The 14,776-nt window shown below is 63.9% G+C and overlaps 1 protein-coding gene across 3 annotated transcripts in view; it reads left to right on the top strand.

Moving 5' to 3' along the window:
- The window catches only part of ACSF3 (acyl-CoA synthetase family member 3), a 58,207-nt gene extending 48,057 nt beyond the window's left edge, over window positions 1–10,150 (top strand). For all 3 annotated transcript variants that reach the window (XR_010834377.1, XM_067004260.1, XM_067004261.1), the window contains 3 exons: window positions 6,603–6,737; window positions 7,337–7,448; window positions 9,859–10,150. Coding sequence is in view for 2 of the 3 variants with exons in the window: in XM_067004260.1 (XP_066860361.1) it covers window positions 6,603–6,737; window positions 7,337–7,448; window positions 9,859–9,976 (365 nt within the window). In the remaining variant the exon portion in view is untranslated. The remainder of the gene's footprint in view (window positions 1–6,602; window positions 6,738–7,336; window positions 7,449–9,858) is intronic.
- Window positions 10,151–14,776: the final 4,626 nt, after the last annotated feature.

The following is a 14,776-nucleotide window of genomic DNA, read 5'->3' as shown; positions in this document are numbered from 1 at the left end:
CTGCCCACCTGCAAAGCACTGCTCAGGCAAAGGGGATGTGAGCCCACAGGTTTTGCTCTGCTCTCCAAACTGATGAGGGTGTCAGGATTAGAGCTCAGGCTCTTCACTGCCTGGAAAATAAATCATCGTGTTAATCACTGGTGTATGGCTGCCAGCGAGTGAGCTTTGCCGTGGCCTGGGATGTACCGGGAGCATCAACAGCCATTTTGGGGAGGGAGAGACACGCGGGAGTTACTCCGAGGCAGGGCAGAGCCGATGCACAACCCTGAGCAGCGCAGGAGCAGCGCTGCTCCCCCCGTCCCTCCGCTGTCCTGCCAGCTGTGCCGTTTCTGCCTAATTAGCCTCCACATCAGCGTGCTTTGAGATCCTCGGCTGAAAGGCACCAGAGAAGGGCAAAGACCGATTATTCTGCCTGCCTCGACACAAGCTTCCCGGGGAGCTGCAGCCGGACCCCTGTCCGTCCCTGCGACACGGCGGCTCTGCAGGCATGGGCTGTGCAGGGGGATGCAGGGGAAAGAGTGCCTCTTTCTGTCCTTCCTCTCTCAGGACCAGGAATCGCTGTGCAGGAGAGGCAGGGGCTTCCTCCCTCAGTTTGGAAAAAAAAAAGTCTGAAGGGCTCCCCGAGGTGCAGGTGTGGAGCCCGCCAGCGGCAGGCATTAGGATGTGAGCACAGAGCAGCCCTGCCACCAGCCCAGCAAACTCCTCACCTTAAGCAGCGGGGTGTCCCGCATCCCACCCCGTCCAGGGGCGCCGTGTGGGGACTGTCCCTGTCCCTTCTGTGTCCCTGCAGGTCCATGTCTTGTGGAAAGTGGCTTTGGGAAGTCCCCGCGCTCCAGCCTGGCTCTCTGAGGAGCACCGGCTCGGGCTCTTCACAAAGTGTCAGCAAGGCGAGGCTAATTTGCAAAATCTGACATGACTCCTTAACAGAAAAAGGTCTAATTAATATTAGAAAGTGCTCAAACCTTGTTCTCCTGCTGGCAGGGAAGAGCCTGCCAGCCCCCCCCCGCACCCCCGCGGTCCTGCAGGCGTTGCTTTCCTCCCGGGCTCTCCGCGCTCCCGTCTGCGTGCAGCCACTTCTGAAAGCTGGAGGAGCCACTCCGGCAGCCAGGAAACTGTTAAACAAGCAGCTCCAACCTGCTGGGTCAGCAGGCACCTTCCACCAGGAGCAAATCACTTAGCAGGTACCGTGGGGTGGGAGGAGGAGGCCCGTGGAGCACGATTTGCTCGGGGCGAGGGCTGTGCCCCGCGCAGGGGGACGTTTGGTGGCAGCTGATCAAGGCTCTGCAGCTCCCCGTGGCAGGAGGGTAAAATAACCCGCTTCTTGTTTCCCAGCAAAATAAATTTTCCCTTTCGAAATGCTTTGCTGTTTCCCGACGTGTTACGGTGGGCTGCCCTCGGTCTGCAAAGCACCGCGGCACGGCGAGCAGGAGGGGCAGGGACGTCCACAGACCCTCTTGACCCTGGTGACCAGAGTCCCGGTGTCCTGCTCTCCTGTCCCCAGGGGCCCTGTGCGCCCACCTGCAGGGCCGCCAAGCACCTCTCCTACTTGGGGGCCTGACCCCTTACGAGGGCAATGCCACCGCCGTTCTCCAGCGGCTGTGCCTTGTAAAAGCTGGCCTCAGCGTTTGTTTTTCCCGGCAGATCCCAGCACAGTCCTGGCTCTGCATCCAGCAGAAGTCGCCTCTCCTCTGTGTTAGCCTGAAGGGTCTCGTTTTTCCCGTGCATTCCTGCTATCTCAGAACTTCTCCGGCTCGCTAAGTATTTCATTGCTCCGAGTGTTCTCCTGGTCAATGGTTAGCTCAAATGTTTGTTCGCGACACCTTTGATGTAGAAGCCTTGCAGCGTTTGCCAGGAACAAGCTGACCAGCGTGCGAAGGTGTTAGCACAGAAACCCTGGGGAGCGTTTGCTGCTGTCGCCCTGCTCCTTGGAGCGAAAAGCCTTTGTTCAGCATGTCCTGGGGAGGCTGCCCGGGCTCCGGGTCAGCCACTGAGACCTCTCCGCTCTGCGAAGGAGGAGGTGCAGAGACCAAAGGCCGTAGGGCCTGGGTGCTGGCGGGGCCACGAGGGCTCTTTCGTCTTTGCAACAAGTACTTTGCAACTTGGAGGAACACTGCAGAAATCTCTGGGGCTGGGGTTGGAAAATAGGGTCTCCATTGCAGCTTGGCCGCTTCGGAGAGTTTGCCTGGGCAAGGCACGCACCTGAAGTGCAGGAGCATTTCCAAGTGACTCTCCGTGGCCAGCCCTTCCCTATAAATAGAAACGCTTTACCCCAAAGCCTCCTTTTTTAAGACAAAGGCAGGCTGGGAAAGGCCTTTCACGCCTCTCAGCACCAGTAGCATGGGTCCTGCCGGATTGTGGCCTCCGGGGGCTGATCTGTGCCGGTGGGGGGTGATCACAGCGCGGGCTGTGGGCTGGTGGGGATGTCCACAGCGGGCTCCTGCGGGTGCCAGCAGGCACGTCCCTCCCGGTGGCTCAGAGCCCTGCAGCCTGTGACACGCAGCACCCTCCGGGCACCCCGTCACGGCACCCCCCCCGGCTCAACTGGTGCAGGAGCCTCCTCAGCATGCAGCTCGGCAGAGCCTTTAACATCTCGCGGAACAGATGCCCGCTGAGCGTCTTGAAACAAATCCAAAGGTAGCAGTGACGGCTGCTGTCAGGGAAACAATAATCCCGTGGCCTCGCCAGCATCAGCTGCGCCCGGGCGCCGGCGCTGCGCAGCGCACGGAGGCTCCTTCTGCCGCTGCTTTGTTGGACGGAAGGGGCCCGGCGGAGGTGTCCCGGGGGAGCAGAGGTGGAGACGTGGCCGTGTCACAGGCTGCAGCCTTCTCATCACCCAAAAGCTCCTTCCCCGTGCAGGAAGGGAACGCTGCCGCCGCCTCCCTGCTGCGGGGGGGCTCTGGGCACGGGGACGTTTGTCCTGCCCCGCTCAGGAGCAGGACCACACAGGTGTTGAGCCGGGGGTTTTATCAACCACGTCCACACACCCCTCCTGTCCCCGTGCTGCAAGCCACCGGCACGGCCAGCTGGAAAGCGGGGGTCAGCAGAAACGTGGCTTGGAAGGCGGTGTCATCTCACGGCAGGGGAGCTCCATCCTCTGCTCAGAAACGCCACCCGTCACCTCCGGCGTCCCCAGCCAGCCCGGGAGGAGGTACCCACACACGCCTGGAGGCTGCTGGGTGAGAAACAGCAAGCTGCAGCCCTGCGGAGCTGGGAGCCTGCATAATGGAGCAGAATAACGCGGGGAGCCGTGGGGACAGAGCGCGATGCTGGCGGCAGGGCCGCGGGCAGGAGCACCGCCACACCAAGGGCTGGGCACGCCGGGCACGGAGAGACCCAGGGCGGGGTGGGGGGGGAGCAAGCAGCTCCTGCCACGGGGCTTTGGAGCAGCATCAGGTTTGGAAACGGCGCTCTTCACGCCGTTCAGAGGCAGCAATGTGGGGGAGAGCCATTAAGCAAACGGCAGCATCCTTTTAACCAGTCTGGCTGGCACGGGAGGTCCCTGCCGGCCTGGAAGCCGTGGCGCGCTCTGTCGCTCCAGCTGCGCGGCACTCGAGCCGTCCTGGTGTGCTCGGCCGGTGGCAGATGGCGCGGGGCAGAGGGTAACGCGGCCGTCCTCGGCGGACGGCGGCCCCCGCGGCGCCACGCGCAGCGAGCTCCCTCCTGTCAGCGCGGGGAGTGACAGCAGGGCCCTGGCGCTCGGAGGGCAGGAGAGAGGAGACAGAAAGCGAGAGACGGGGGGGTTACAGAGCTCATCCAGGAGCTCCCTGTAATCATAGCAATGATACGAAACGCCTGCCGTGCCGGGAGGGCTGGGAGCGCCGCAGATGGGGCTGGAGGGTGTCCACGTAGAGCGGTGTTTGGGGGGCCACAGGGACCGAGGAGGGGGGCTCCTCTCCAGCTGAGCTCCCCCCACCCGTGCTCCATCCGAAGTGACGGTCACCTGTCACCTGTCACCCCCTCCCCTTGCTGCACAGTGAACATTGGGGGGGCAACGGCTCGGGGAGCACATTTGGCAGTCAGCAGCGGCACATCTCTAGCACAGGGCACACACCTCCGGGGGCAGCCGCCAGCAGCCCCTTCCCGTGCTAGGGACAGCAGGGGACGGCCATGTGGGGACGCTGGCATCGGCCAGCCCGGAGCCAGCTGCTGCCCAGCTGAGCCAGCCTGGCACGGCACCCAGCACAGCGACCCCGCTCCTGCGCCAGCCCCGGCACAGCGCCCACCTCGCGCGGCACAGCCGGCGCAGGTAGTCTGCGGGGCCGGGAGCTCGGGCAGTTCAGGTGTTTTGCTGTGGCGCTGACGTGCCCCGACATCGTGCCAGGGTCCCTCTGCCACAAGCGAAACACGGAGACTTCCCGAGCTGGAAATACTGTCTGAAGCCAGGCGGCGCGCGGGCTCGTGCGTGCCGCTTCGTGCGGTGCAGAGAAGGGATCATGGTGAAACGCGTGGCCCTGGTTGTTCGCTGCCCTGGTGCCCGGGCTGCTCCTGCAGCAGCTTGCTTTGCAAAGCAGAGAAATCAGCCGTGGCCGACACCTCGCCTACAGACCACCCACCCAAGGGCACGCAGCCGTGGGTTCAGGTGTAAGGAAAGATGCGGGAGTGAGCCGGCCGGGTGGCCGCAGCGGTTGGTGTCGGGACACCTCCCGCCTGTGCGCCCAGCCCGCTGTTCGGGCCGTTCTCCCCATCCTGAAATGGAGGAAAATGCAAATGTGGCAGCTTTGGTGTGCTTAAACATTGAAGAGCAGCACGGGCACTGTATGTCATTGAACCAGCGCTGAATTCCCTCTCCTCGCCCTGTCTCCTCTGCATGCATAAGCAGCTCCTGATCTCGCTGCTGAAAGCTCGTGTCTCTCCAGTCCCCCCGTGCCACATTTTAATTAATGTTTGCTCTCCAGCCCTGTGTCAGTCACACATGCGACAGTGCTACTGGACACAGAGGGCAGTTTATCATGGCAGTCATGAATTCCTTTCAACCCCAAGCAGCCAGATACCCAGAGAGTCCTGGTTTCAAACTCTCCCACAACTTTAAAATATTCCAGACAGCTCCCAACATCCACGGCCGTGTGAGAGCCAAGAGGAAGGCAGGCAACAACACGAACAATTAATCATTTCCTGGCTGACCTGAGCAAGAGGAGCTGCTCAGCAGTTGGCATGTGCCAGCTGAACAGGGACACGACTCTTTTGGGGAACAGCCCAAATTTCAGAACTGATGATTGTGATTTTTCATTGCTCTGCCACCGTAAATCTCTGAGCGTTCGCTGCCTCTGCACGCACCACGTGCAGTCCCTGCGGAGCGTCAGAGGTGAGCTGGGAACTAGATTTGTAAAGCTGCACAGCCAGTGGGCACCTGCATCCCCTGCCTCCGCGGGGTGACACCGTGAGGCCCCGGAGGAGAGGGGACCTCATCTCTTGAGAGAGGGGAATGGGGAACATGCAGGGTTTGGGGAGCAGGAGGCATTGGGGAGGCTCTTCCCTGGGCCACCCAACGAAGTCCCCAGGTCTCGGCTGCCCCAGAGCCCAGCCGGTGCACTTGGCACACTCCCTGCACAGCCTGCACCCTAACCAGAGGCTCAGGGGTCCTTCAGGCTCCGTGCCCACCGGGTGCTGCGGTCTGGGATGCTGGGCTGCCCTCGTTCCCCAGGTTCTGAACAAGCACCTGGACGGGGCATCAGCGAGAGCCGCCCTCTGCAGCTCCCACAGCTCCGGGGCTGGTGCTGCAGCCCCGCAGTGCCCGCGGACCCTTTGCTGGGAGCTCTTTTCCCAGTGCCAGAGCCGTCGCCGTGCCTGCACTCCCCAGCCAGCGGCGTGCAAAGCTGCAGCAGGGGAGCAGGCTGGGTGCATGGACACGAAGGTGGTGCGTGTCGTTAGGGCAGCACGGGGTATTGCTGAGGGCCCCCCGGTGCTGCCATCAAGGCTCTGAAATTGAAATACGAGGTCCCGAGCCCCCCCCCCCTCACCCCCTCACCCCCCGGTTGGCAAAGGCTCTATTAGCAGGATGTGAGTAATCATCTTAAGTAGCTATCAAAGTGCAACAGCTTGTTAAGCATTTAGCCAGGTTGTGCTGACATGACCTCTCTCCTCAATCTTCCCAGCCTCGGCGCGAGCGGCTAATTACCGGAGCGCACCTGCCACGCGCCTTCTCCCCCACCTCCCGCCCCCCAGGAAGGACAAAGTCTCACTTCGGGCCCTCTCTTCTTCCTGACACCGTCCCCCACCCTATTTTGTGTCACTAGCAGCCGGGCAGGAGCCGGGGACAGGCTGGTCCCACTGCTGTGCGCCGTGCTGAGTGCACTGGGACGTGTCCGCCTGCGGCTGTGGCTCCTTCCATTGCTTCCATGTTAAAGGATTTGTGGCTGCACAGCCTTATTCTTATTCTTCCCTTTCCCCCCTGCAGAAAAGGGATGCCTGCTCCCCTCTGTGCATCCCCGGGTGCAGGCTGTTGGGTGGGAAGGCTGGCACCCACCCCGGGGGCTCTGCAGGTGCTGAGCGCGGCTCCTGCGCACGGTGCCACCACCCGAGCCTTGGGTGCGGGATGGGGGGGGGACAACAGAAACGGGGGGAGCTGGTGGCACGGCCCTGACACAGCCCCCGTTGTTTCCCAGGGGACACGGCAGCCTACCAAGACGGCGTGTACTGGATCAAGGGCCGCACCTCGGTGGACATCATCAAAAACGGCGGGTTCAAGATCAGCGCTCTGGAGGTGGAGCGGCAGCTGCTCGCCCACCCGCACATCACAGGTACGTGCGGGGGCTCCGTGGATGGTCCTGGGGCCGTGCCCAGTCCTGGTCCCGAGGTGCTGGCACGGGGCCACCCGAGGGCTCGTGCCCCGAGGCTGCTGCCCTGCCTTCCCATCATCAGGCCCTCGTCTGGGCGAGGAGCAGGCGGCATTTGAAGCCTGCCACCAGTCGTCTCTCGGGGCCGAAGCCACGGAGCTCACAGCTGGGTGCCAAGTCAGCAGCAGCTCTCATCTGACGTTGGAAATGAGGCTGTAATTAAATCTGTGCTGACCTTGCGCGTGACCCTGTGTGAGGGGGTGGAAACGGTGCCCCGGCTCGACACCGCTGTGTACATCGCATCCCCCTGCTGACCCCGAGTCAGTCCAACCCTGGGGCTTCCTGCCTTCCTTGGGGCTTCCTGCCTTTCCGTGGGGCTTCCTGCCTTCCTCGGGGCAAAGCTCTGTCCCTGGAAATCACAGCATCAGGGGAGTCCCTGGTGTTTTCCTGCCGTAGCATCCCGTGCCACCCTCCTCCACGCGCTGCTCCTCCAGCTCACCGCGGTGCTGAGCCCCCAGGACCTGCTCGCACTCCTCACCTCGAGTCCTGTGCTCTCTCTGCAGACGTGGCTGTGATCGGGCCCCCGGACATGGTCTGGGGCCAGCGGGTGAGCGCCGTGGTGCAGCTGCGCAGGGGCGAGATGCTCTCGGTGACCGCCCTGAAGGAGTGGGCCAGGTGAGAGGCAGCGGGGCTGAGCACGGCGAGGGCACCGCAGGCAGGGCCGGGGCGGGCAGCAGGGACAGGACAGCACCTCAAGGCTCAGCACCCTCACCTGGGGACGTGTCAGAGTAGGAGAGAGGGTTGGCAGCAGTGACGCTGTGCCTCGGGTACTGGGAATGGCAGAGACGCAGCTTCTACCAGCAGGTTGCCAAGCACGGGAGATAATGGGAATAAACGGGTCTCTCACCCCAAAAGTACCTGTGACAAACGACTCGCCCCCACGGCAGCAGGGCCAGGCCTCTGCAGCCCTGAGCTCACCGCCGACAAAGCACAGCAAGGAGCGAGTGCTCAGATGGGGCTTGGCAAAGGGCGCTCCGTGTTTGCTGAGCAGTGAGACCATTTGCTCAGCTTTTTACCAGGGCTGCTGCAATGACACCTTGCCTGCCTCCCTACCTGCTGGAAGCTGGCCCAGAGCGGGCCCCAGCTAACCCCAGAGACCCTGCCCAGGGGCCTGGAGATGGAGGGGGGGACACCGGGGCTCACCGGCCTCGCGGGGAGTCCCAGCAGCAGCAGGGACCTGTGCCTTTCTGGAGAGCAGGGCACAGACAGCAGCTGGCCATCCGGCACGGTGTCAGCCTGCAAACCCCATTGCTCACACCAGGCCAAGAGCAGCCAGCGCTGCGGTCTGGGGCATCAGCTGCAGGAGGAGGAGGAGAGCGTAAGCTGGAGCCAGGAAGCAGAATCGCCAGGTTTATCGCTAATATTCCATTAGCAAAATATTTAATAGCAGATTCTTTCTTTTCCTGGCAACTCCCTCCTCCAGCCTGCGGATATTTTTGGCGAGGCTGGCGCTATTTTGTAAGCGGCAGGAGCACTTGTTTCATCAGGGGCTGCACAGCCAGCCAATTAAAGATTTCCCCTGGATTTGCAAAAATCACAGTTGGGGGACTGCGATTTAGCAAATGCAAGGAAGATGCTAGCTGGCCGGCTGCTGCTCTGATTAAACAGTTGCGTAGTGGGGGGAAGAGAATCGAACAAAGAAACCAAACCTGCACCCGTGCTACTTGGGCAGAGGGGCCAGGACCCCACCGGGCATCCCTCCTGCTGCCACCCCTGCTCGCTGTGCACGCCTTAACCCTCCGGCTGCCGGCTCTCCAGGGCTCCTGCTCCTCCAAGGCAGCCCGCGGCCACCAGCAGCTTTTGTTTCTTCATGCTGATGTCCTCCTGCGAGTGGAGATTCCCCTTCGTGGCCAGGCTCGGTCTGCCTGGGTTGGTGTGGTGCCTGGGGCTTCTCCATGTGGGACCCCACGGTGGCTGCTCATCCCTGAGCTTCATGGCAAGGACATTGGGGTCTCCGGCAGATCCTTCATCCCCACTCTGTGGGCATGGCCCTCATTACCCCTGCAGCCGTGGCAGTCCCTGGAGAGAAGCTGCCGTCCCCAGAACCCTTTAAGCAAAACCCACTTGAGGCTGCGAGGAGGTGACCACAGCGCTGGGTGCCCAGCACCAGCGCCGCTCCCTGCAGGCACTGCTCCTGCTCTCCCCGTCTGCCTCTCCCTCGCTCCCCGTCTCTCCCCTTTATTTTTCGTGTCACTTACATTTGCCTGGCCCTTTTCTCGCGCTCCCTGGCAGGAGACACACGTCCCCCTTCAGCGTGACTCATTTCGCAGCTCTGGCCCCCAGCCGCGCTTGCCGGCGCCAGGCGCCACCCCGAGCTGGAGACGTCCATCTGGCCGGGGGTGCTGGGGGTGCTGGTGGCGGCGGGCGAGGGCTCTGCAGACTTGGCACCTCACGTTACAGCCGCTGCCAGCGCGCTGCCAGGGCTGGGCACGGCCCCAGGCTGGTGACACACGGCACAGAAGGCAGGAGAGCCTCCCCCCGCGCTCCGCAAAGGGCACGGGGACGGCGCGCCGAGCTCAGCCTCCCTCCTGCAGCAGGCAGAGCCCCACGGGCTGTCACACAGGCTGTGACACAGGCTGTCACCCTGTCACCAGCACGGCCCAGGGCTGGCCCCCGAGGGGCTCTGCGTGGGGACAGGATGGGGACAGGCGTGGTTTCAGCATCCTTAGTGCCACGGTGCTGTTTTCCCCTGCCACGTCTAATGGGGAGGATTGAGGAGTCCCCGTTAACGGCGCTGCCTCCTGATCGCTTGCTGGAGGCTCTCGTGCACCCTGCGAGGGGTGAGCGGTGTTTTGGGGTGCTGCAGGGGCGCGCGGTACTCACTGCGTCCCGGGACATGGGCAGGGCACGGGCACCGAGGGCGACCCAGCACAGGAGTGCCCACGCCACCGGGGCTGGATGCGGCACGCAGGATGCAAAGCCTCAGAGCAGATCCTCTGTGGGTCCAGCAGTGTTTGAGAGGTGTCAGGAGGGGCTGGAAGCACAGATTTCGGTCAGCTTTAACGGCTCCGTGTCTGTGTTGCAGGGAGACCATGGCACCGTACACCATCCCCACCGAGCTGATCGTGGTGGAGGAGATCCCACGCAACCAGATGGGAAAAGTCAACAAGAAGGAGCTGCTGCAGCGCTTTTACCCGGCCTAGCACACGGCCTCGGGCAGGGACCAGGAGCCTGGGGGTGCTCCGCTCGCTGCCACATCCATTTCCAGGGGCTGAAGTGGTGCTGATGGGGTGCCAGCAGGGATCAGCAGGGGCAGGTCTGGGCTCACTGCACTCCTGTCCGTGAAACAAAGCCCAATAAAAGCGAGATTCACCCTGCGCGCTCTTCTCCTTGGCTAAAGAGCTGCAGGGGTCACTCCTCGTGCAGGAGCCATGTGCAGGAGGACCAGGGCTGTCCTGCACATAGAATTAAAGTGGGGTGAATTTGGGGGGCCTGGGCCAAGACTGCCCCCCTTGTCTGAGTGCTGCCAGCAGGCACTTGCAGTACAAAGCTGCTCCATTTAATGCACACATAGGACAGATGAGAAGCAGAAAGGTGAGGGCTGAGCACGGGGCTCAGTTCTCTGCACCGTGGACACCCCGAACCCTGGCTGGAAGGGCTCTGGGCTCCCTGCCTGCTCCACTGGGTGCTTGTCCCCATTCCTGCTGTAGCCGTGCCTCGGGCTGCATGCAGCTCCTCTCCAGCTGAAAGCACTCCTCACGTTAAACCCCTGTCCTCAGCCAGCTGTGCTGGTGCCCGGTAATTTCACCTCCCTCTCTGCCCTTTCCCACGGGCTCATCAACTTTGGCTTGCAGAGGGAGAGCCGAAGGGGCTGGGTACCCCAGGATACCCCGGGATACCCCATAACCTGCTGCGCACACCCCACGCGCCCAGCCTCCACCGAGCGCTGCCTTCTGCTTCCCCGTGGAACTGGAGCAGTAATGAGATGCACAGATGAATACAGGGTGTGCTGAAAAACCCACAGCACCTCTGCCACCGAGGTGCTTCCACAGCAGCCGGGCCCCATCACGGGGCAATTACGGGGTGCTGGCACCACCAGCTGTGGGGGCACAGCAGGAGCAGGGTGCAGGAGGCAGCGGGGAGCAGCTGCAGCACGAATCGCACTGCACGTGCACGCCTGTGTGTGTGTGTGCGCACACGTCTGAAGGTCATCGATTTCCTGCAGGACAGGCAGTATTGATAGATCCTACCTTTATAAACGGAGCTTTGTCCCTGTTTGACTTCGTGCAGGCTCTGCCGGATCGATGTCACCACGGGGGCCGGCGGCTGTGCCCCGCGGCTCCTGCACCAGGGGCTCCATCCCCGGCACAGAAAGAGGAACAAGGGGGGGACACATCTCATCCTGCCAACCATGGGGCACTGGGAAGGGTGAGAGGGATGGGGAGCATGGGTAATTGATTAAATATCTTCGTTAGGGTCGGCGGAGCCCCGAGCAGCTGGGAGGGCGATCAGCGTGCTGCGCTGCGGTGTCAGAGCCGAGCTCTGTCGGCCCTCGCCGGGCTGCGGAGGGACCAAGCGGGTCCTTTGTTAAAACATCAACGATGCAGTAAATTTTTTAACTTACCAAATAGATCAATATCAAATTATCATGTCTCACATTCATAACTCTTAAGCAAGCAACAATGGAGAGAGACAAGGTCACTGGAGAATAAATAGCAGCAAAAGCTCTTAATGATCTATCATTCTCGACAACCCCAGGCACCCAGCACCAGCCTGGTGACAAGATCATTAATAAAACTCTGCAGGAACGCTATCGATTGCTTTGATGGATGATCACAGGTAGCAAATACTGTAAAACACCTGGTTGTCACACACTGAAATGAGTAGTGTGACTCGCACCCCGGCGCCGGCAGGACCGGCTGCGGCACCGCCGGGTCTCCTCCCCGGGGGCGGCTGCTGCAGGGAGGGTGGTCGGTGGCCACGGCACCCCCGGCTTTGGGGCTGGCCTCTGGGCTGGCCCCCAGCTCCCAGCCCCTCCAGCTCGTTCCTCCCTACAGATGGGAGCAGTTTATTAAGAGCCTCGTTAAAGCACCTGGTCACCATGCCCCATGCCCCAGGTTGGAGCTGAGCCGGCCAGGGACAGATTTGGGTGCCTTGGTGCCGCTGCAGGAACCTGGAGACCCCGCTCCATCCCCTCGCTGCTGGATGTGGCCCCGGGACACCGACACAGCCTGGACATTGGGGACAGAATGGGGGTCCCCAGGGCCATGGGCTCTGCACCCCCCGTGCCACATCCGTCGGGGATGCTCCAGTCACTTTGCTTGCGAGCCACGTCCGCATTGACGGTCTGATCATATGTACACAACCATTCAATTACCCCGTAATGGCTACAGGCTATTAAGCCATCAATCTCCTTCATTAAGGCCTGCCAGGCCCAGCCCGGCACCGCGCAATAAAACCATTAAAACAACAAAAACAACCCAAAGTAGCATCCTTAATGTGCCGGCCCCGCCGCCCAACTCGGGCACCACCGATACAGACATCCCACAGGATCCCCGGCCCCGCTGCAGCGTCCCCCTGCCCGGAGCCACCCTGGGGCACCTGGGGACCCACTGCCCCGAGCTGCCAGCGCCCTGCGGTGCTGGTCACCCCTTGTTGGGGTGTCCCCGGGGAGCTGGGGGCCGTCCCCTGGGTGCTCCCGGCCGCTCATCCCTGCCCTGGGCTCAGCACGGCTCGGCACGCCGGGCCCCGCACTCACGCTTTACGGCTGACATTATCTTTTATGGCCATATAAAAGTCAAAGCTCCAGTGGCTTTATGGCTGCTGCGCCGGCATTTGGCACCTCGCTGCTCAGCGCGCCCGGCTGCTCGCATCCCCCGTGCTCCCGCTGCACCCACGTTAGGGCAGGACTGGTCCCAGTGCCTCGCTGGGGACGCAGCTGGGCACAAGCCCCGCAGCTCTTGTGCTGGGCTGGGCTGAAGGGGCAGGATTTGGGGGCTGGGGGGGTCAGGGGCCGCGCTGCCCCGCTGGGAACGGAGCCGTGCCACCAGCATGAGCTCACGGCCTGGCACTGGCACCTTGTCAGAGCCCATCACGTCTGCGCCCCGTGTCCCCGCGCCGCGGTGCCGGTGGCAGGGAACATCTGCTCGGCCGCCCCGCTGCCACGGCGCATTAAGGTCAGGGTCAGCTGCCAGGACCCCCAGCCACGGCCACCGGGGCCGCTCCCCGCTGTGACACTGATGCGGGGTGGCAGGGCAGGCGGGCGGATGGATGGGGTCAGGCAGACGGACGGGACAGGAGAACGAGTGCCAGGGCTGAGCCGTGCCGTGGGGTCACTGGTGCCCGACACTCACCCAGTCGTGGCATGGCTCCATGTCCCCTCTGCTGTCCCCCGGCCACCTGCGGCCCTGACACCGCTCAGCTTTGGTGCAGAGCTAGGAAGGGGGGACAGAAGACCCCCTGCATCCCCCGGCCCACGTCCCCCAGCCCTTTTCCCTTTTCCCCTGCGGCAGCCCCGCGGCGCTTTCCTGATGCGCTGTGCCGGGAGGGAACCGGAGGGGTCCCCAGGGAGGGGAGCGGGGCTGGCTGGGGGCGGGGGGGGGATCCGCTGCAGCCCGGCACTCCCCCCCCAGCCGCTCCCCGGTGCGGCCCCCGGGGTGCGGGGACACGGAGCCGGTGGCCGGGGCGATGCTGCCCCCTGGTGCCGCGGCCTCGCGGAGCTCCGGGACCGGCACCGGGAGGGGGGGGGGCGGGAAATGGGGTGGGATGGGGATGGGGATGGGATGGGATGGGATGGGGATGGGGATGGGGATGGGGATGGGGATGGGGATGGGGATGGGATGGGGATGGGGATGGGGATGGGATGGGATGGGGATGGGATGGGGATGGGATGGGGATGGGGATGGGGATGGGGATGGGGATGGGATGGGATGGGGATGGGATGGGGATGGGATGGGGATGGGGATGGGGATGGGGATGGGGATGGGGATGGGGATGGGGATGGGATGGGATGGGGATGGGGATGGGGATGGGATGGGATGGGGATGGGGATGGGATGGGGATGGGGATGGGGATGGGGATGGGGATGGGGATGGGATGGGATGGGGATGGGATGGGGATGGGGATGGGGATGGGGATGGGGATGGGATGGGATGGGGATGGGATGGGGATGGGATGGGGATGGGGATGGGGATGGGGATGGGGATGGGATGGGGATGGGGATGGGGATGGGGATGGGGATGGGGATGGGATGGGGATGGGGATGGGATGGGACGGGGATGGGGATGGGATGGGGATGGGATGGGACGGGGATGGGGATGGGATGGGGATGGGATGGGGATGGGATGGGGATGGGATGGGGATGGGGATGGGATGGGGATGGGATGGGGATGGGATGGGGATGGGGATGGGATGGGATGGGGATGGGGCTGGACGGGATGGGGATGGGGCTGGGATTGGGCTGGGCTGGTGCTGGCCACAGCCGCGCCGCTGCCCCCCTCTCGCAGCCCGCCCTGGCCCCCGCCCAGCGCCCGCCGCCAGCCCAGATGGCCCCGCACCTGCCCCGGAACGCGGCCGCGGGGGCCCGGCGGGGCGGGGGCGGGCAGGGCCCCCCCGGGAGGGGGACAGGAGGGGGGGGGCGACGATGCCGGGCCCGGGCCGGGGCCGGGACCGTCCTGGCGGGGGGAGCAGCGGGCCCGGGGCTCTCCGCCCGCCCCGTCGCGGCATCCCCGGGGCGCACCCGGCGGCAGCTGCCGCATTCCCAGCGCCCTGCCCGGGGGGTGGGGGGCCCGCAGCCCCCATTCACAAAGGGCCAGGCAGAGGGGGGGGGGGAGGACAACCCCGGGGACCCCTTCCTAGCGCCCCCCCAGCCCTTCGGACCCCCCTCTCCCCGTCCTTCCCATGCGCACCGCCCGCCCCGTCGGGCCCCCGGCGCGCAGCCGGGCAGCATCGGGCCGGGCCGGGGGGCGGTGGGGAGGGGGGGGGGGGGGCGGCGGGGCCAGCTG

The sequence above is a fragment of the Anser cygnoides genome, chromosome 12, assembly GCF_040182565.1.
Source record: "Anser cygnoides isolate HZ-2024a breed goose chromosome 12, Taihu_goose_T2T_genome, whole genome shotgun sequence".
NCBI classification, from domain to species: Eukaryota; Metazoa; Chordata; class Aves; order Anseriformes; family Anatidae; genus Anser; species Anser cygnoides.
This window is presented reverse-complemented; position numbering and strand designations above follow the sequence as displayed.